The following is a 21230-nucleotide window of genomic DNA, read 5'->3' on the forward strand; positions in this document are numbered from 1 at the left end:
AATTCCATATTCAGATAAAAATAACTTTTAACTTAAAAAAAAAACCTCAGTTTAAATGAAAACACCAACCTTTGAAGCTTCATCTAATGAGCCTTTGTTCAGATAGGCCAAGCCTTTGAGAACCAAAAGTCCTGGGATATTATTTTCATCAGAAACCTAGAAAATAATTGCAAAGAATTGCTATAAATCTCCTACAACACAATGCAGCAATGTTTTGCTTTAACTAAAGAATGACCATGGTATAAAGACTTAGAGGTCCTGATTTCTATCACTATTAACACTTTCATTCTTTGCAATCTTTTTATTAAAGAAAATTTCAAATACATTAAAAAATTAGAGAATAGCATAATGAACCCACATGTACTTATCATCTAGTTTCAAAATTATTAGCTCAAAGCCAATCTTTTCTCAACTATACCTCCACCTAGTTCACCACACTCTGGCTTAGATTACCCCAGAAATCATAGCTTTTCATCTGATAGTTTAGTATCTGTATCTAAAAAATATGTTTATTTTTAATAACATAATCATACTACCATTATAAACACATAAACAAAACCAACAATACATCCTTAACATCATCAAATAATTAACCAGTGTTCAAATTTATCAGTTGTCTCATAAAATATTTAAAGAATTTGTTTTAATCAAAATCCAAATAAGGTACGTACATTTCAACTGGCTGATATGTCTCTTAAGTCTCTTAATCTATAGGGTTCCCTTCCATTTCTTTTTTTCTCCCTTAAAATTTAACTGTTGAAAAATATGGGCCACTTTCACAGTTTCTCAGAGTCTGGCTCTTGATGATCATATTGTCATGGTATTGACATGTTCCCTGGTCCCCTGTATCTTCCATAAATTAGTAGGTCTAGAACTTTGATCTGATTCAGGTTTGATGTTCTGGCAAGAATACCTCATGTGTTCTTGCACCTGGTTATGTCTAGTTGTCTTTTTTTCTTGTGATGTTAAGCAGCCATTGATCCTCAATGCCTAGATCTATTAATTCATTATGGACTGCAAAATGGTGATTTTCTAATTCTATCATTCCTTCTTTCCTTATTCGATGGCATACTTCAACAAAGAGAAATTTCCCCTCCTCTCATTATCTATTTGATCATTCTGAGGAACAGTTCATAAAGAAAACATAGGATAAATACTTCGATTTTTTCCAATTGGTTCCTTAGCATCCTTCAAAGATTCACTTTACTGAGGATGATTTGTTGATTTTTTTTGGTATCATCATTAACACATGGATTTAAACTTAAATGATGTGTTTTAATCTACTGCAGTTACTACTGCTCAAACCATCCCCTCTTTAGCCAGTAAAAATCAATTCATGCTAGTTCCTGAGCGCTTCTGACATAATTCTAATAGCCTTTTATGGTTTCTTTGGTTTCTAGCATTATAAGATGTCCTGGGCTCATCTTGTACATTTTCTGTCTCAGACTTGGATTCTACCAGTTCTTCAAGGAACTTTTCATTTGGTTTTTGGTTTTTGTTAAAAAAAAAAAAAAAAAAGAGTACGGAAAGACCTCTCCAAAGCATTCACCCAAAACACACTATTTGGTGGAAGGTAAGTATTGAGAGAAAACAAGAAAATAAGATATTTGTTCTTGAAGGATCCTGACAACTGTTCTAATTTTAAAGAAAAACTATGAAATGCAAAGCCTTTTGAGATATAAAAAACAATGATTTTTTTATAAAAATTCAGAACTCTGCAATATACTGAGTGATATAATTTTAATTTTATACCAAAAATAGCCTTTATCTGAAAAATATCTTTATATTGTTAAAGGCACCACGTTGTTATAATTCATAATTTACTAGTTTTTGCTAGGGAATTTCAAACTGCTTGAATCAAAAACAGTAAGAAATCAGTTTCCTTCTTAAATATCAATCTTCCTCAGAGTGTTTTTTAAGTTGAATAAAACACGCAAAATTCTCTACCATGAAGCTACAAATGTCCTTAATAATTCTTGTCAATAATCTATGAAATATTTTCTAGAGGGAAAAATTTAGAATACCAAATTAATAATCAAGTATTGATAACTCAAGAGGGCAAAAAGAGAAAAGGAGAATAAGAGCAAGAACTAAAGAAAGAAATTGCATCATATGAAGAACATTGTAAGTACTTAACCAAGAGGCAAACAAATAACTTTAGGAGTTTCCAAAAAGTGCAGAGGTGGTGAATTCATACCTCTAACACAAAATTTTTTAAGTAAATATTTGTGGTAAGGAGAGAGTGGTTGATGCCTGGTTGACCGAAAACTAAATAAGGCGAAGGGAAAAATGCAATGATAAGACTACCTGATCAAGAGTACGAATTGCTTCCTCTGAAGATTCATAATCTGAGAGTTTAATCAAAGCCTCTGCTTTCAAATGAAGACAAAGATTCTTCTGATGAAGACTGCCACCAGACACACCAAGATTATCTATGTTCTTCAGAGCTGACAAAATTAAGGACATCTGAATGAAGACAATCGTATCACTTCACTTTTTTTTTTCTTTTTAAGGGTAACATATAACAAATTGTAGATATAGTAAGAATAAACTGTCAAAACAATGTACATGAAGAATAATTCAAAGCTAACTATAAATTCTTCCCTGAACTCTTTATGAAAATATCTGAATTTGAAACAGAATAGATCTAAATTTAAAACCTCCATCTTCACGTAACATATAATAAAACTGAACATCCTGAAACACAACAATGGCTGTCTATATCTGCTACATAACAGAGGTTAACCCTTAGCCAAAGCATCTGTCACAAAAATAGCACATTAAGGATAATGGAAGGGAAAAGATGTTGAATTAGGATGAACCAAGGTAAACTGTTTCCCAACTGCAGAGGCAAGGTCACCAGCCAGGCCAAGAGCAGTGCATCACTTCTCTGATTTCTTACCCCACACCTGACCTACGTGAGCACACGCAGATAGGCTCTAAGATACCTTTCCTTGTCTATTACCTACATTGAAGGAATCAAGAATCTACATTAGAGTGAAGGTCGCAGGTCACACAAGAAGCTTCCCTGTTACAAAGACAGAGCATCACCACACAAGCCTAAACTGACTTTGTCAAAATTCCTAGTGTAGGAAACCTTTGATAAACACTCACTGTTGGTTTAAAAATATAGTAGTAGACATGCACACAGACTTGGTGTGTTTTTTTTTTAACCACCTCAATGAAATTTAAATTAGTTGGTAACTTAAAATACAAAATAAAGCACCATTATCAGTCTCCTTTAAGATGAAAAGAAACAGGGTTGGCCACCCTGGTGGCCACCCTGATGTCAAGAATACCTTGATTGCATGAAAGAAGAGCTTCCTTAGGTTTATGCATTCTGACTTGGGCTTCTGCCAGATGATACCATCCAGCTGTGCAGAGAGGGCTTTCCTTTAACCCTAAAAGGATAACAGTAATCACAAAATCCAAGGTTTCCGTTACGACTGAGATGAATGGCACCACAATCCACTCCCCAAATCAGACTCCTCCCCTCTCCCTTGTAGTCCATATCTAATCAGTCACAAAGTCACATTGATTCCATGCCCCACCACTTCAGTTCAGTCCTCCATCATCTATCCCACATCAATGCAAGTGCTTGCCATCTACTCCAATTCATTCTCTATACTGTAGCCAGAATATTTCTAAAAATACAAATGGGATTATGAAATTCCCCTACTTAAGACTTTCCGCTGGTTCCCAGCTGCCCTTTGGATAACATGCAAACCTCTTAACAAGGTTTGCAAGGCCCCTTTCCAGCCTCAATTCTTGTCCCCTCCTGCTCCCATACTTTATTTTCAAATCTTGCTGAACGATCAGCAGTTCCCTGAACACTAGCTTTTCTCTCACCTCAGGCTATTTCAACTCTTGGCCTAAAATGCTCCTCCCACTGCCAGGCTTGTATTTGTCATTCAGACCTCAATATGAGAGAAAGTTCATCCAGAATTGTCATACCTGATAAGACTAAATTAAAGCCTCCTAAGCATGGAGATAGTATCCTTATTTTACAAACGAAAACACTGAGACACAAAGAGTTTAATTAACTTTCGTAAGGTCTTGAAATTAGTGAGTGGCAGAGTTGGAATTCAAACTTAAGCAGACTCCAGAGTATGTAAGTACATTTTTTTGCTTCTATCCTAAATATATATATTCCTTAAAGAAAGGCCCAAAGATAAATGCCTGCTAACAACTATACCTCATGTTGTATGTTGCACACTGAACACTCACCTTCTGTTAAGTTCCTAACAGCATCTTCGTACTTTTTGTCTTGTAATGCTTTAATGCCTAAACCAATGAGACCTGGACCACTTTTTGAATCCATTTCCACTAATCTACAACAATACTGTTCTCCCTCATCAGTAAGGCTTCCTGGAATTAAAAGAAAAAGATATTAGCATACATATACCAATATGTGCCAAAACCTGTACACTTAAACCCCAAGAGCTGTCTTACACAAACACTTCCATATCTTGATTCCAGGAATTCGAAACTTAAATAGACCAACAAATGTAGAAAATATTAACATTTCATAAAGAAAATGATGCTCCTTCTTCTTAAATGCCAGAAGTAGAAACCACTTTACACACAGCAGTATGGGTAAACCGAACTTGCTGTCGTACTCAAGGGTTTCAAGCAAGAAACCTACTGCTACTTGCCACGAGGCTAAGACTCGGCCCGCTGCATGCCACCGGGTCTCCCTTTGCTATTCAGCAATAAGAACTCTGGTTGTTAGATGAAGGAATCCCTGTCAAAGGACAGTATCTTTGCCAGCCTCTCTCCCTGGACAACAACGTGCTGCTAGAGATGCGGCAGCCAAGATGCCAGATGCAGGGGACCCTTCCAGCAGCCCAGGATCAAAAGACAGGCCACTCAGCAGGAAACTGTACAAAGACGTAGTCACATTCTTCTTAAGTTTACATTCAAAACTTTTTTTTCCTATATAAGTTAACAGTTAGGCTTATGTAGTAATCATCCAATGCCTACGTTTTGAATTTATTTTGGTAAAAAAAATTAGTTTAGAAAACATTGTAGGTTCTGGTATATTATATTTCCATTTTCTCCAACCTCAATCATTCTCAGAATTCCTGTTCCCAGAAAAGCACAAAAACAGGTGGAAAATATGATTTCTGTTTTGAGAATAAACTGGGACTACCATTCACCACTTTAATAAATTGTTTAATCACATACGGAAATTCTTAAAAAGTAATTGAGACAGTAATTTACAACTTGAAGCAATAAATAAGGGGAACAGATAAAAATAATTTATCTGAAAAAGAGATCTGATGCTTTAATATCTCTATAAAACAGCCCCAAACCACATATGGAACCACTGTTTCAGTAACAGATGTCAAAGGTGAATTCTTTGCATGATACCATTTAGCTTATATATTTCAAAATTTTCAAAACCAGATATACAACAATGTATATAATTCCTAAGTAATATTTTATATATTAATTTAGAAGTCCAAGTTAGCACCAAAAATTCAAAGAATTCATAATGGCTAACGAATTAAAACTTCAATACTGTTTGGTGAAATATGAGAATAAACTGGAAGAAATACTATCTTGGTTAATAAACCAGTAAAAAAGATACAAGCCTGCTTCTAGACAAGAATTTCCCTTCCATCAATATGTTCTCACTATCGCTTCCATAAATATGAATTCCAAAAATAGACATGCCTAGTTCCATACACCCTATATCCTCCAAAAGCAAACCACTGGGGCTTACCTCCCCCCCCCCCTTTTTTATCCAGCAATACTGTCTAAACTAGATATCAAAATAACCTCGAGGACTTGTTAAAACAAAAAATGCTGAACCCTACTCTCAAAGTTTCTGATTCAGTAGGTCTGATATTAGACCTGAGAATTTGCATTTCTAACAAGTTGTCAGGCGATACTGATGCTACTGGTCCAGAGATCATACTTTAAGAATCACCGGTCTACAGTATTTACCAATACCGTATACCAACTGTATTACTAGCTTTATAACATATATACCCTGCCTTTGTTGCCTCTGTAGCTAAACAGTAATTTCTGAAGGGTAGGGACTAGTATAGTATCTTGTACATGTAGCCATTCATTAAATATTGTAATGACCCTTTAAAAATACCGTTATGAATTGATGTCCCAAAACGCTTAGTCTATTAATAGGTAAAGGCTGAGAATTACTATGGAAAATTAAAGACATTCACCACTCTAAAAAAGAAAATAAAATGGCTACTAAACTTTTACCTTCGATTTCTATCCAACTGAGTCAAAACTCTCTCTTACTCCACAGAAACACAATTCATGATAGTCTATCTTGGCTATAAAAACGGCCCTTATTACAGAAAACACACCTGGGATGAAAAGAAGAAAAGCCAATCATGCATCTTTCCTAAAAAATCATCCATATTTAGGTTAACTAAAAACTGCACACAGGTGAGCAAAGTGTGAATAGGCAGATGAAAATAGTTTCCAGAAGGTCTAGGATTCACACAAAAATCATTTAAACAAGGTAAATTTTCCTAACATAGTCCCCTTTGCTAACATCTGGGAGCACAATTATAAAAGCAAAAAGAGATTCGGGGAGACTATATTCACGTCTAGCCCTGGATAACATATTCTCTACATATGACCAAGTGGCACTTAGAGGATTTCTCTACAGTGTTCACAAAAACCATCAACAGTAATAACAACATGAGTGATCCTGTGTAAAGAGACAGGAATATTCCAGCTTCAACTCTCAATCCACTTCTTCTCCATACTAATTCTTGTTGAAAATACTACCTAAATAAATGTGGAGGATAAAACCAGAAAGGAAATAGACTTCATTGCTTTTGAATAGAAGATTGTTTATTTAACTTATCTGCTCTTTTTAACATTTAAAAGATTCTAAGATTCCAGATTTAGCGACTTTAAAACAGTTTGGCAATATTATTTTTATTTGTCAATAAGGCAAGGTAGACTTGGAGCTGATAAAAGATGTTCTGAAAAGGTTCAGAGTAGATGCTCAGTAATACCTATAAGAATTGTTTCCTAAAAAGTTTATCAAAAAAAAAAGGCAAGAGGTTTTTTTAATAACTAATTTATTTCTGACATCCCAAAGAAATCCATCAGTGCTGCAGAATTTTTCTTTTAAATTAACCTAGCTTGGCGGGAGAAAAACAACATGTACTCATTTCTTTATTTCCACCTGGATTTTGTAATATTTCTGGAACAGAAAATCTTAAACTTTTTTCTGTTTGGATTCGAAGAAACAAGCTTTCTTATCCTCTCGCATTTCAGCAATAAAGCAAAATAAAATAAATCAAAAAGGTCATTTAGCATGAAATAACATTTCATCAGATGACAACTGTGAAAGCTATTCACTACTTGTTATGTGAAGCTTTATAAACTGAGTCATTTTGCAAATGAGTCTTCAAGCCTCAACATGCAAAGGAGGACAAAAGAGGATGAAATATATTTGTCCCCAGTGGAAAAGAACCCAGTGATTAACTGCTGTGAGGCAGCAAATTCTGCAGGCACTAAAGTACTCTGGGGGAGGATAGATCAGCCTTTAAGAGACCTCACAGATTTTCAGAAGTTTTTAATACATAGAAAGTCTGACTTAAAGGAGCAATGAAAAGAAGAGAAAAAAAAAAAAAAAGAAAGAAATCATTAAGCACAGCTTCCTACTCTCCTACATTAACTATTAAACTTCCACCCCAAAATAATGCTTCACCTCAGAATGTACCTAAGCCTGAACTGCTCCATTCCACAAATCCTTACAACCAACATTTCAGTAGGGAAAGAAGTCTTCCTTGGTGTACCATACACGTAAATATCCACCTACCCACTCCCCTTTGCCAGGATATAGATCTCTCTTTCAATTCTGCAAAATACTCATCCCCAAACCCTCTTTGAGAATGGTATTTTTTTTTTCACAAAAATCAACACTCTCTCTAATCAATCAGATAATCCCTTTGCTATCTCTTTACTAAAACATTTTGTCAAGTATTGAATTTATGGGCAAAACTCTGCAGACTATTTGTTGATCCTATTTCTTCTATAATTTTGTAGGCTTTTTGATATACTAGGGCATATTTACTCAACAAATCTACATTATAGGATTATATGTGCCTATTAAGAAAGCATTTGATCAGTCCTCAAAAAGAAACGTCAGTGTATCTTCTTGTGCCAATTAACATGTAAGCACGTCAATAATGAGGGAATGGCACAAACCATGAATAGCTGAACAGGAACAGAGAGAAAAGGGTGAACAGCCATGAATTTCTCAATAGCAGAAAAAGGGGTGCAGGGATGAGTACCAGAGGCCACACAATAAAGAAAATCAGTCCACTTATCTTGGGAACACACTGGGTCTCATGCCAAAAGTTGAAGAAACTGGGTGACTTAGAACTATGCTTCCTATTGGAGGAAAACAAACAAAAAAACCACACACAAAAAAAATCATAAGCACGCTTCCTGTACCGAAAGTCTCTTAGCATGCCTCTTCCTCCTTGACCTCAAGGCAACATCCATAGCATTAACTAGCCCTTTCTTCTTGAAACTCTCCTGCCAGGAGAGTTACTGCAATTCTCCTTCTCCTCTAAAAGCCTACTATCCCCTTCTCACACTTCCTCCTCTTCTCCCTTAAATGAAGTCAGTCCGTCCCGGATTGCTTCTTTTTATACCTGCTAACCATTTCTTCCTACTCTTTTCCCATTGCTGTATTCTAAGTTCCAATTCAATCACTGATTGAAAAAGACAGCCCTACTAAAGGCCTCCTAATCATAAAATTAGTTGCTCAATCTCTCAAGACAGACCTCCTTTCTGAAATGCTCTTTCCTTGCCTCCCATGTTGCTTTGCATCGGGTCCCCCACCTTCCTCTCTGACCCTCTTCGCTTCTCTGTCCTCCATCCCCTCTTCCCCCTCTTCCTCCCTTTCCCTTCAAGGCAGCCAACACTGCCCAAGGTACAGTTTTCACCTTTCTGCCCCTCAGGCATCCTCTGAAGTCATCCACTCCATTCACTTTCACCTACGCGCAAATGGCTTCTAACCCTTGCTGATCTCTCATGGGCAAACCCTGATGAGCATTTCCATCCGAATGCCCATTAACAGCTCCTCTCAGCAACTTACCTTTCGTACAAACCATCATTCCATATTAGTGCAACTTTTCAGGAGAGTTGAAAGTTAAAATTGATTTCTCCCTCCCTTCACCTCTAAGAAATCTCTTCCATTTTTGCCTTCACCTGTTACTTTCAATTGCTGCTATCATATTCCCAGTTCATTCATTCCTATAGTTCATTCATTCCTAGCATCAGTTATTCTACCCTATCTAGTCTATCTTCTGTACAATCTATCCTGCACACCATATTAGTTTAAGATTTTATACTTCATAAATCTACTCACTACAACACTTTTAATGTTTTCTTTTCTCATGTTAGTGAAAACTGCTCTTGCACGCCTATCTTTGACTCAGTTAAAGTAAGGAAAAGGGGGTCTGCTTACTTCTCACCATAAAAAAATCCAAGACTGAAGAGTTCTGGACTTTAATTCAGACACCAGGGGGAAACAAAGTACAAGTTGGACTTACAAGGGAAAGTTAGAGTGGGGAGAGCCAAGATAAGTGCAATGAGACTTTTGTAACAGGAATTTTCCCTCATTTATCTCAAGCAGTAGTTTTCAACTATTTTTCAATTATGAAACATGCGATGGTCATTAACATACAAAGCATTCCCACGTCTATACTCATTTAGCAACAAAGTGAAAAAACTTAAATGGATTAGGAAAGCTCTGCAATAATTTACAATCACTACCACACTGGTGCTGGTACTGTTATTTCCATTCCAATGACTGACTTCTATGACCTATATTCCTATCAGGTGAATACAGGAATGGACAGGAATGATATTCAAATTCTTTTTAAAACACCTATTCAGCACAGACACTGGCAAAACGGACAGCAGCTGTTGTGAAAACCAATATGGTCAACATCCTGTGAACTGACAAGCACAAGATATCCACAGCTACAAGTTTTGGCAACTCCCAGAAGGCTAGCTGCCATCACTTCTCTCTCCCCCCAACAAAAGTACACAAAGAAGCAACAGCATGAAGCATACACTAAGACACACTCTCTGACTTGAATCTGCTGTTTAATTAAAAAAGTAGATCATTCACAAACTTCATTACTTTATCATACTATAGTATTTGTAACAATGTTGTTGTGACATTGACATACCACGTAACATCAACACTGAGAATGTTAATCTTTCACAAAATCTTTTGCATGACATTCATATCCCTGTGTAATACAGTCTAACTTACTTAATCAAAATATACCTTAGTTATTCTTTCTACTACAGCAAATAAAACTATTTTACTATTCCCCAAAACCACACCTAGTCCCATTCCTCTGCTCATGCCATGTGGCATATCTTTCACCTTCTCCTGTTCATCTAATTTCTGTGGAAAATTCAAGACCTTCTTCAATTCCTACCTTCAAAAATACTTCACTGATCAACAATGAACTCAGTAGCTCATAATTCCTCTGTGTCACTATACTTTCCTGTATTTCTTAGCCTTTTCATGTGCACAAAGAATACATATTGTACTTCCTCTCATGTCCAGAAATACTGAAACAATGCCTTACACACAACGGGCACTAAAACAATTTTTGATTCATAGCAACATCACTCTCACACCTCTGGGACACACAATATAACAAAGAATAAATTACCTGTTTCAATTAAATGCAAACAAAGCACTTCTAATGGATACTGTACAGTAGGATAGATGTTTATCATTCCTTCACAAGCCTTCTTCAACCTAGCAGTCTCATGAGGAAACTTGAAAATATAAAAGTAAAATAAAGTGAGTAGCAGTAAAATATACTTGTGAGCACTTTCCTAATTAGAATAGAAAGTCACGTTAGAGATTTTAAAAATCAACTTACTTTGGATAAACACTGAATGAAATGTCTATAAAGCACCTGGTGATCTTCACTAGGAATCTTATCTGATAAGTCCAGTGCATTCTCGAAAGCAGTTAAGAGCTGAAACAAAGAGACAAAAAGCTATTATCTGTAGCATACTTAAATGACAAATACAATAAATAGTTGAACACTAAAGACTTACTTATACAAACCATACCCTTAACTAGTAACTGCACATGTGTTTTATTGTCTGGCCTTACAATTTCAATGAGGAAAAAAATGTATAATTAAGTTTGGAATACATCTAACTCCAACTGGCCAGCAGACTGCACTGAACTAATAACTATAAATTAGCGACATTAATTTAACAAAACATTCTTGTAAGTGCTTGCTGCTCCCTACTAAGTAGTTGAGAGGTACAGCCTCATATGTCAGTGTAGCTGCTACTGCTCAGATCACTTTTAAAACATCTCTTCTGAAATCACCAGCACAGTCTTTGGAACATCTTCAGGATAGCAAATCTTCAATCTCAAAAAAAAATTTTTATTAAGTTATACTTCTGGTAAAAAACCAGAGATATGACTAAACTATCATGAAATCATTCTTCCTACATAGTATTATTAACTGACTTTGAAGAAAATTCCAAAAGAAGCCTCCTAAATATTTCCTCAGCAAGGACAGCAATACCAGAATCCAAGGCAAGCACTTTAAAGAATACCATTCATGGGACTTCCCTGGTGGTGCAGAGGTTAAGAATCCGCCTGCCAATGCAGGGGACACGGGCTGTTCGAGCCCTGGTCCAGGAAGATCCCACATGCCGCGGAGCAACTAAGCCCGTGCACCACAACTACTGAGCCTCGCTCTAGAGCCCGTGAGCCACAACTACTGAAGCCCACATGCCTAGAGCCCGTGCTCTGTAACAAGAGAAGCCACCGCAATGAGAAGCCTGTGCACTGCAACGAAGAGTAGCCCCTGCTCACCGCAACTAGAGAAAGCCCGCGCACAGCAACGAAGACCCAATGCAGCCAAAAATAAATATTTAAAAAATAATAATAATAAAAATAAAGAATACCATTCATTTGGTTACATAAGTTCTACATTTTTCAAAATGAATTTCCATGACTTTATAATAAAAATTCATAATACAGTTCACCACCTCAAATTTTCATTTTAAGGTATGGTATAAAGTCTGTATAAATAAGTAAAATTTTACTGTGCTGATAAAGTTTAATGATCTTGCAAAAAAAGAAAAAAAAAAGAAAAAAAGAAGCCTAACAAACAGTCTAGCACAACAGGTTTAAAAAAATAGTAATGAAATTAATCCACGCGGTAAATATATCATACATTTTTTTCTGAACAGACTTAAATAAGGCAGAGTATCACTAGCATTCAAGGTGAAAATAACCCTCCCCCCCAAAAAAATCCTTTTATCCTATTTAACAATTAGAAATCAATTCTTAAAATGATAAGTATAATTAGTTCTCTTTCATGGAGGAGTACAGTGTAGATAATTCAAAATAATTTTACTTATTTTGGCATGTGTTTGATATCCTGGTAACCGATACTATTTTAAGGAAATAAGTCATAATATGAAGACATGGTTTAAAAGAAGTTAATAAATCACTTAATTTTGTCAACATTTAATTTTTTCCACAAAAATCTATACTGAATCTATACTATACACAGATAAACCAATACACAAACAAATGCAAATCTTATTCTCACGTTTTTATTCCTACCACTTAGGACATTGCCTGACATATAGTAATAGGTTCTCCATAAATATTTTCTAATTAAAGGAACAAATTAATGAGTGAACAAATGAACTAACGTATAAAGAAATGAGCTTCGAATCCTATATGGAGTCTATAATTGTTCACATTTTAAAATTCTATTAAATTTAGCAAGTGTACATTGAGTGTTTATTTACTATAATATGAAATTAAATTTACTTTTAAACTTACAAATATAAAAAATAGAATGATGAAAATATTTTCCAATTATGGTTCAAAACCATAGTTTTTTTAAGTCTTTTAAAAAGACTTTCAATTACTTGAAAATGTGTACATTAAAAAGGAATATTTCTAGGTATAAGTACTCTAAATACTAAATATAAATACTCTAAATAAAATACTCTACAACCAACAAGGGATTAAGCTCCAAAATATACAAACAGCTCATACAACTCGATATCAAAAAAAAAAAAAACCCAATCCAAAAATGGGCAGAAGCCCTAAATAGACATTTCTCCAAAGAAGACATACAGATGGCCAAAAACCACATGAAAAGATGCTAAACACCACTAATTATTAGAGAAATGCAAATCAAAACTACAATGAGGTATCACCTCACAGGGATCAGAATGGCCATCATCAAAAAATCTACAAACAATAAATGCTGGAGAGGGCATGGAGAAAAGGGAACCCTCTTGCACTGTTGGTGGGAATGTAAATTGGTGCAGCCACTATGGAGAACAGTATGGAGGTTCCTTAAAAACTAAAAATAAAACTACCATATCACCCAGCAATCCCACTCCTGGGCATATACTCAGAGAAAACCACAACTCGAAAAGATACATGTACCCCAATGTTCATTGCAGCACTATTTACAATAGCCAAGACATGGAAGCAACCTAAATGTCCATCAACAGAGGAATGGATAAAGAAGATGTGGTATATATATATACAATGGAACATTACTCAGCCATAAAAAAAGAATGAAACAATGCCATTTGCAGCAACATGGATGGACCCAGTGACTGTCAAACTGAGTGAAGTAAGTCAGAAAGAGAAAGACAAATATCATATGATATCATTTACATGTGGAATTAAAAAAAATGGTACAAATGAACTTGTTTACAAAACAGAAACAGAGTCACAGATGTATGTCACAAATTTATGGTTACCAGGCGGGAAAGGGCAGGGGAGAGATACATTGGGAGATTGGGATTGACATATACACACTACTATATATAAAATAGATAACTAATAAGGACCTACTGTATAGCACAGGGAACTCTATTCAATACTCTGTAATGAACTATATGGGAAAAGAATCTAAAAAAGAGTGGCTGGGCTTCCCTGGTGGCGCAGTGGTTGGGAGTCTGCCTGCTAATGCGGGGGACACGGGTTCGAGCCCTGGTCTGGGAAGATCCCACATGCCGCGGAGCAGCTAGGCCCGTGAGCCACAACTGCTGAGCCCGTGCGTCTGGAGCCTGTGCTCCGCAAGAAGAGAGGCCGCAATAGTGAGAGGCCCGCGCACCGCGATGAAGAGTGGCCCCCACTTGCCACAACTAGAGAAAGCCCTCGCACAGAAACGAAGACCCAACACAGCCAAAACTAAAATAAATTAATTAAAAAATAAAGGGAAATAATTTAAAAAAAAAAAAAAAAAAGAGTGGCTATATGTATATGTATAACTGACTCACTTTGCTGTACACCTGAAACTAACACAACATTGTAAATCAACTATGCTCCAATAAAAAGTTAAATAAATAAATAAATAAAATACTCTAGTTGAACTGTTAAACCTGAAAGTAATTTAGTACTCTTAGTTTATAAATACAAAGAAACACACCTTTAAGGTAGAACTTTATAGAAATTATAGCAGTTTTGCAAAAGCCAATTTCATAGTATCTTTTTTTACAGTGATTAACTTATTTATTGTGAATTCTTATGAATACAAAGAAGTAAAATTCTGATACCCTGAATATTATTTCCACTCTGTCCAGACTTAGTATGCAACTGTAGGCCTGTAATTCTGACTTTATCAGGAAGAGCCTCTATGAATTTAAAATTGAACATTTATAAAATATCTAGTCTGACATACAGTATTTTTCTATATCATATCATTATGTTCCCATTTTCTAAATTCAACTAAATGATCAACTTTCACAACACAGACTGTGGGGAATAAACGGGTCGTACCAATTGCTGGGTCTCATTATTCTGATCCTCAGTACTCTCAGCCAGCAACTGAGTCAATTTCTTCCATAGCTGATGAAGTTCTTGTTTGTCTGCACCTTCTTCCTGCCGTGTCTTTATCAATTTGTGCCATGTTCGGGCCACCTATCAGGGAGATTTAAAATGGTTACTTTATCTAAAATACTAAAATGCTATTAAAAAATTTTAAATCTATACGTAAAAATATTTTTATCTGCTAATACATAAAAATAGCAAAAGCACAGAACTCCATCTATTATGAATTCCATAAAAAATAAGATGATTGGGCAAATCCACATGGTGCTTATATTAGAAGTATGACTGAGATACCAGAGTACATACAGGAATAATGACTACATGCCCCAATCTTCATAACCTACAGCATCAGCAGTCGGACACCACAAACAGGACAATAAATTCTACAGATGATATTTTTACTTATTTTATTTATCCCTGCCCAGTATCAAAAAAGTTTGGAAATAATGACACCTGAAATTTGAATTCCAAGTTACAGTTTTCAAAGCACTGTGATTTGTTTTGATACCACACTACAATTAATTTTCTAAATTTTTCCTTAAGTTAAAGGAAAGCTTTCTTTTAATAATGGTTTTATTAAAAGAAATCTACTACCCCAGCAAATCATTAACCAACCTCTACGTGTTTCTTTTCTTGGTAATACAGATCCACAAGTTTCTTACAGACATCACACCACTTCTGTTTGTCAACACTTAGAATAGAAGAAAAGGATTTTGAATCTGATTAATGAAAACAACTGAGGACTTAAGACACAAAAATTAAAATATCCCCAAAATAATGTTAGGCACTATTTTAAATTAGAACATATCCTCTACCACACTACAGTAAAATTTTATAAAATGAGCATCTCATAAAAAAGAAAAGGTTTAAGAAATATTATCTTCTATTATATTGACTAAAAATAATATCAAAGTTCTCAAATGAGTCAATCCCCTTACGATTAGTGTTTCAATCACAATCGAGATTCTGTAACAACAGTTTGAAAGAAAAATGATTCACAATTCCCAGTAAATGTCTGGAGTACTTCTATATAATTTTGAATCAGTTTATTCTAATTCAAGCCATTAAAGAAACTAGCCTTTCCTCACATATTGATTACCTTTCATAAAGATCCAGGAGCTTTTGGTAAACACCAGGTAAGTCATCCTTAGCATTTATGTGATTACATTTCTCATACAAGCTTGCTAACCCCTAAAAGAGGAAACAATAGAGATTATTCTTCCAAAGATATCTAGTGTGCTCATGTTTATTTTGCTAAATAAACTGACAATCTATGAAGATTATTTATGACAGAGATTATAATTTACAGATGAAATAAAATGTCTGGGATGTGCCTCCAAATAACTGGGGGTAGGAGGGAGTAGGTGAAAAGATACTGGCCATGAGTGAGTTTTTACTGAAGCTGGATGGTGGGCATAGAGGGGTTTATTTTACCATTCTCTTCACTTTTGAAAATATACTTGAAGTGTTTTACAATAAAAAAAATACCTTTTAATAATTATTATGCAGTCTTAACCCCTAAGACGTTACCATGTGACACTACTTTCACGTGGTCAAACAGAAAAATCCAAGTAGTCTTTGGAAATTGTCATTTTTGCTTCAAATAAAGATCAGATATCCTAAACCAATCAGTACATAATAAAAGCTGGCATCAGGGAGATGTTACTAGATAACCCTACTCATGTTGTTGTTCATGTGAACCTGAGACAAACAGGTTCACGTTCTCCAGAGCCTACTACCCCTATTAATCATAGTTTCCAAGATGTGACTGAGATATGAAACAGTTATTAAATATGAAAAAGCTGGAGAAGCCAAGTAAAAAACACAAAGACCATTAAATGACAAAAAGGAATTTAACTAGTACTCAGAGATACAGAATTTCAAATTTTTTATATTATTTCATTTTTAAAAACATATTTTAAAAACATAATATACATTTCTTTTCCCTCAGGTAAGCATAAAGAATATTCTTCATAAGTCTCTAATATGCACATATAATTAAGTTGGAGATTTACATAATCATGTTTCAATTTCTGTCCTAACATTTGGAAATAATCCATTGGATTGGAGATTAAATAGTGGTAAACAGCATTCTTGGCACCATTTCTTTTTTCAACTAATTTTCAGGTTTAGAAGTTCAATAAATTTAATTTTTTTTCTTATACTGAGTAAATGGAGGTTTAAATGATAAATTGTAAAGCTATTAGCTGTATTTTGAAAAATGGGAATAAGTTCTTTCCTATAACATAGTAAATAAAAATGTCTACGTACCTGCCAAGCTAGTAATTGGTCTGGCTCTAGCTCAGCAGCTTTCTTATAGGCACCCTGGGCCTGATCAGGTTGTTCTAGCTCGGCTGCAGCAACACCAATAAAAACCCAGGCATTATAGTTATTTTTCTCTTGTTTTAACACTGTCTGATTAAAAAATTAAAAGAGAAGGTAATTAAATTTTGGAAGCTCATGGACAAACAACAATCAAAAGACAGTCTACTTAGGAGTCAGGAAATCTGGATCTACCACTAAATGGACGATCTTAAGAATATCACTTAACCCCTGTGGTTTTCAGTTTCCTCAGGGAGAGGGAGTTGGACTGGATCGGTGACTGTAAGGGGTATGAAGTATGAGGTATATTTTTTAAAAGCTGCCCAAGTTCTCCTGATGCCTCTACCAAATGCCTCCCTCTGTCCCTTGAGAATACTGAGCATAAAAAGAACAATAAGACCATTCTTACCACCCAACCATCCTGCCTGCCTCCACGCCACACTGCTGCTAGTCCCTCACAAAACTGTTTTCCATATCATTTCAACTCATCCAATTACCACATTTTCCTTCACTATGATAACATCTCCCCATATTTAACAGATTTTTTTCATTGAAATTATACGCTAGGAAAGTAGGTTGACTCCAATGTGACTGTACCAAATATGTTCAAAATAAATAGTGGCGGGACTTCCCTGGTGGCACAGTGGTTAAGAATCCGCCTGCCAATGCAGAGGACACGGTTTCGAGCCCTGGTCCCGGAAGATCCCACGTGCCGCAGAACAGCTAAGCCCATGCGCCACAACTACTGAGCCTGCGCTCTAGAGCCTGCGAGCCACAACTACTGAGCCCACGTGCCACAACTACTGAAGCTTGTGCGCCTGGAGCCCGTGCTCCGCAACAAGAGAAGCCACCGCAATGAGAAGCCCGCGCACCGCAACGAAGAGTAGCCCCCGCTCGCCGCAACTAGAGAAAGCCCGCGCGCAGCAACAAAGACCCAAAGCAGCCAAAAGTAAATAAGTAAATAAATAAATAAATAAATAGTGGCAATGAATGTTTAAACAACACCTATCAACTAGAATAAAAATTATATGCAGAGCTACTGCTTTCAGAAGTAACAACTACTTGCTAAGGTAAAATAGTTTGAAACAGAGAGCAAAGATGTTCTAGTGAAAGAAAAATAAAACTAGTAGCTAAAATGAAATTAGCTCTTACGGTTTTACATATTCTAGAGAAAATAAGAACATTTCCAGGAGTTGAAGCAGGCAGATTACTAGGCTTATGTGCATCCACAGAACACTTCTAGCAATCTGTCACCAATATGCAGCACAAGCTCCATTCTATCCCATAACACTACCTCCCAAAAAACCAGCAACAATGAGGTAACCACCAAAGTTAAGCTCCAAATACTGGGGCCTTATTAACATTTGTGTCCCCAACACCAAGAGCAATGACTGGCACATAACTGCTGAGCAAACGATAAATGCCATAGTCAACCTGCAATCAGTAAGGACCAGCTATCTGCCTGATGACCAGGTTTCCAGAATCTGAAACAGACTTTTAAGGAAATAATTATAACAATGTAGTGAAAGCAAGTATGGAGTTCTGAAATAATGTGAAGAAAAAAGTATCTGACTCCAAACTCCATCCACACAAGTCAGAGGAGGCCCCCTGAAGGGATGCTTATACTGGGTTATAGAGGCACACAGGCAGACAAGGTGATAAATCAGACAAGACACAGCAAATACACTAAGGTGCAACATCTCTTCACTAAAAATTTCCTTAAGTCTCAATCAACATTCTGGTTACTACACATAAGTAATCATACATTTGCCACTGACTAGTTCCCCATCTTTGCTTTCCATTTGAGTCTCTCTGGCATAAATTATAGGAATTCATATCTGAATCAGAAAGAAGAGTGCTATGGCACTGCTGTATATAATAAAAGAAGCAGATTCATATGTGCATTAGTTAGATCAGCCTAGTGCTGAAGTAAACAGTCTCTCCCCTCCCACACCTCCTTCTTCTCTCCCCCAGTTTAAACAGACTGTCCACCTTCTTCTATATCAGGATTAGTCCTGTCGTGGTCTCCATCCCTGCTGGGCTCAGTCACCACTAGAAACCTAACCTCACAAGGGCATCCTTCACCCCTTAAGACTCTCATCCTATACTGTTATGTATTTATTTCCCCCAATCTTACCCAGTTCTCTCCCTCCCACTGTCTAAACTCTTTATTGTAACCTCTGGAACTCCCAATCTGGACAGCCAAGGGCCCTCTCTATTTTCAACCTCTCTTTTAACTGTACCAAGTTCTGCCTCAACGAAACTCGGCTATTCCCCTACAGATCTTACACGCTGCAGCTGATTTCTTTTCTTGAACATCCCACATGCCACCAACCAACAGGTGAGGAAAGGGTTCTCCTTGCTCACACTGATACCTACATTCTTCCTCTACTCCTCCCTCCTTCAAAAACCGCAGTACTTTTGAAGGTCAAGCCATCTGGCTATACTACAAAAAATATCCTTCTTGTTGCTACCATCTACCAGCCTCCTAGGAACTCCCCTTTCCTTCAGTGAAAATACTGTATTCTTCCTCTCCACTTCAATTCCTGTAATCATTCTAACATTCATGCGGACGACCCAATGAATGCCATGGCCTCCCAGTTACTTATCCTCAGCATTACTCAGCCATCCAAAACCTGGGTTTCCAGCATGCGCCTCTCCTATCCTCCCAGTTCAATTACTGTAATGGCAACAATTCTTCTTTTTTTTTTTTAATTTTTATTTATTTATTTATTTATTTATGGCTGTGTTGGGTCTTCATTTCTGTGCGAGGGCTTTCTCCAGTTGTGGCAAGCGGAGGCCACTCTTCATCGCGGTGCGCGGGCCTCTCACTGTCGCAACCTCTCTTGTTGCGGAGCACAGGTTTCAGATGCGCAGGCTCACTAGTTGTGGCTCACGGGCTCAGTTGCCCCGCGGCATGTGGGATCTTCCCAGACCAGGGCTCGAACCCGTGTCCCCTGCACTGGCAGGCAGATTCTCAACCACTGCGCCACCAGGGAAGCCCCCGGCAACAATTCTTTAACCTCTGTTATGTCCAATTTTTTTTTACCTCACCCCCTTTGCATTGTCACCCCACTGCTCAATTCTTACCTCTCCTTTCCCATCTTTGACTCCAAGACCAATCACTGTTATCACTCCCTTGCAAACATCCTCAGCTCCTTGGCCTCTCTTTCCCCTCAGTTTTCTTACTACCCACAGTTGAATTCCATCGTGCCCATCTCCAAGCCTGAGAAGTTTAACACGAAGGAAGAAACTACACAGCTGAATTTACCGATTTCATTTTAATAACATGAAATTTCAAATGGACATTAGGGCCTGGTAAGCTTTCTAATCCTTACTAGTAAGTTTCTTTTCTCACTATAAATGGCAACTATTTCATACCTTCTTTTGTCTCAAACCTCCTATACAACTCCTCCTCCATCCTCAGGTTACACTTCACTAAGAAAATAGAAGCCATCGGGGGGAACATTTATCTTCCCACTCCCAAATCTACAAACCCAGCAGCTATGGATCTACATCAATCTTCCCTTCTATTAAGATGGAAGAAGTATCAAAGGCCCTCCTCTCACGCTCTGGATCCCATCTTCACCCACCTTCCCAGGGACTTCACTCCTAGCACTACTCTGCATCTCTCCTGCACCTTCAAGTTCTCCCTCTGGACTGGAACATCCCCATCAGCCTAGAAAGGAACTTTGGAATCTTGATTCTCCCATCCACAAACCAAACAGAATTGAAATGTCCACAGACCATTAAAGAACGAAAACTTTAAGATACAATAGTGTTCCGCAGTACAACCCAGCAAAGGACACCTAAGAGACATTCAGGTTTTGAAAACTTGGCTTTGGTAAGTTACCAAAACAGAGGGAGATGAAATTAAGTGGCAGAAGCGGCTTGTCCTGGCACAGCCACTGGGGCGGTCCTACTCAAAAAGCCTTACTACTTTTGTTGTATTTAGACAGTAAGGGATTCACATATTACAAATCAGTGATGCTCATAATCGGGTAACATTTTTATTGTGGAAGAAAAAAATACTGGT

The 21230-nt window shown here is 36.7% G+C and overlaps 1 protein-coding gene across 3 annotated transcripts in view; it reads right to left on the reverse strand.

The window, feature by feature from the left end:
- Positions 1 to 21230, reverse strand: part of SKIC3 (SKI3 subunit of superkiller complex) — an 85071-nt gene that overhangs the window by 55071 nt on the left and 8770 nt on the right. For all 3 annotated transcript variants that reach the window (XM_059916791.1, XM_059916792.1, XM_059916793.1), the window contains exons 3-12: positions 17144 to 17287; positions 15972 to 16063; positions 15488 to 15563; positions 14822 to 14962; positions 10917 to 11015; positions 10701 to 10809; positions 4228 to 4368; positions 3300 to 3401; positions 2308 to 2447; positions 70 to 156 (exon numbers count right to left, since the gene is read on the reverse strand). In XM_059916791.1, the coding sequence (XP_059772774.1) occupies positions 70 to 156; positions 2308 to 2447; positions 3300 to 3401; positions 4228 to 4368; positions 10701 to 10809; positions 10917 to 11015; positions 14822 to 14962; positions 15488 to 15563; positions 15972 to 16063; positions 17144 to 17287 (1131 nt within the window). The remainder of the gene's footprint in view (positions 1 to 69; positions 157 to 2307; positions 2448 to 3299; positions 3402 to 4227; positions 4369 to 10700; positions 10810 to 10916; positions 11016 to 14821; positions 14963 to 15487; positions 15564 to 15971; positions 16064 to 17143; positions 17288 to 21230) is intronic.

The sequence above is a fragment of the Balaenoptera ricei genome, chromosome 3 (assembly GCF_028023285.1).
Source record: "Balaenoptera ricei isolate mBalRic1 chromosome 3, mBalRic1.hap2, whole genome shotgun sequence".
NCBI lineage: Eukaryota > Metazoa > Chordata > Mammalia > Artiodactyla > Balaenopteridae > Balaenoptera > Balaenoptera ricei.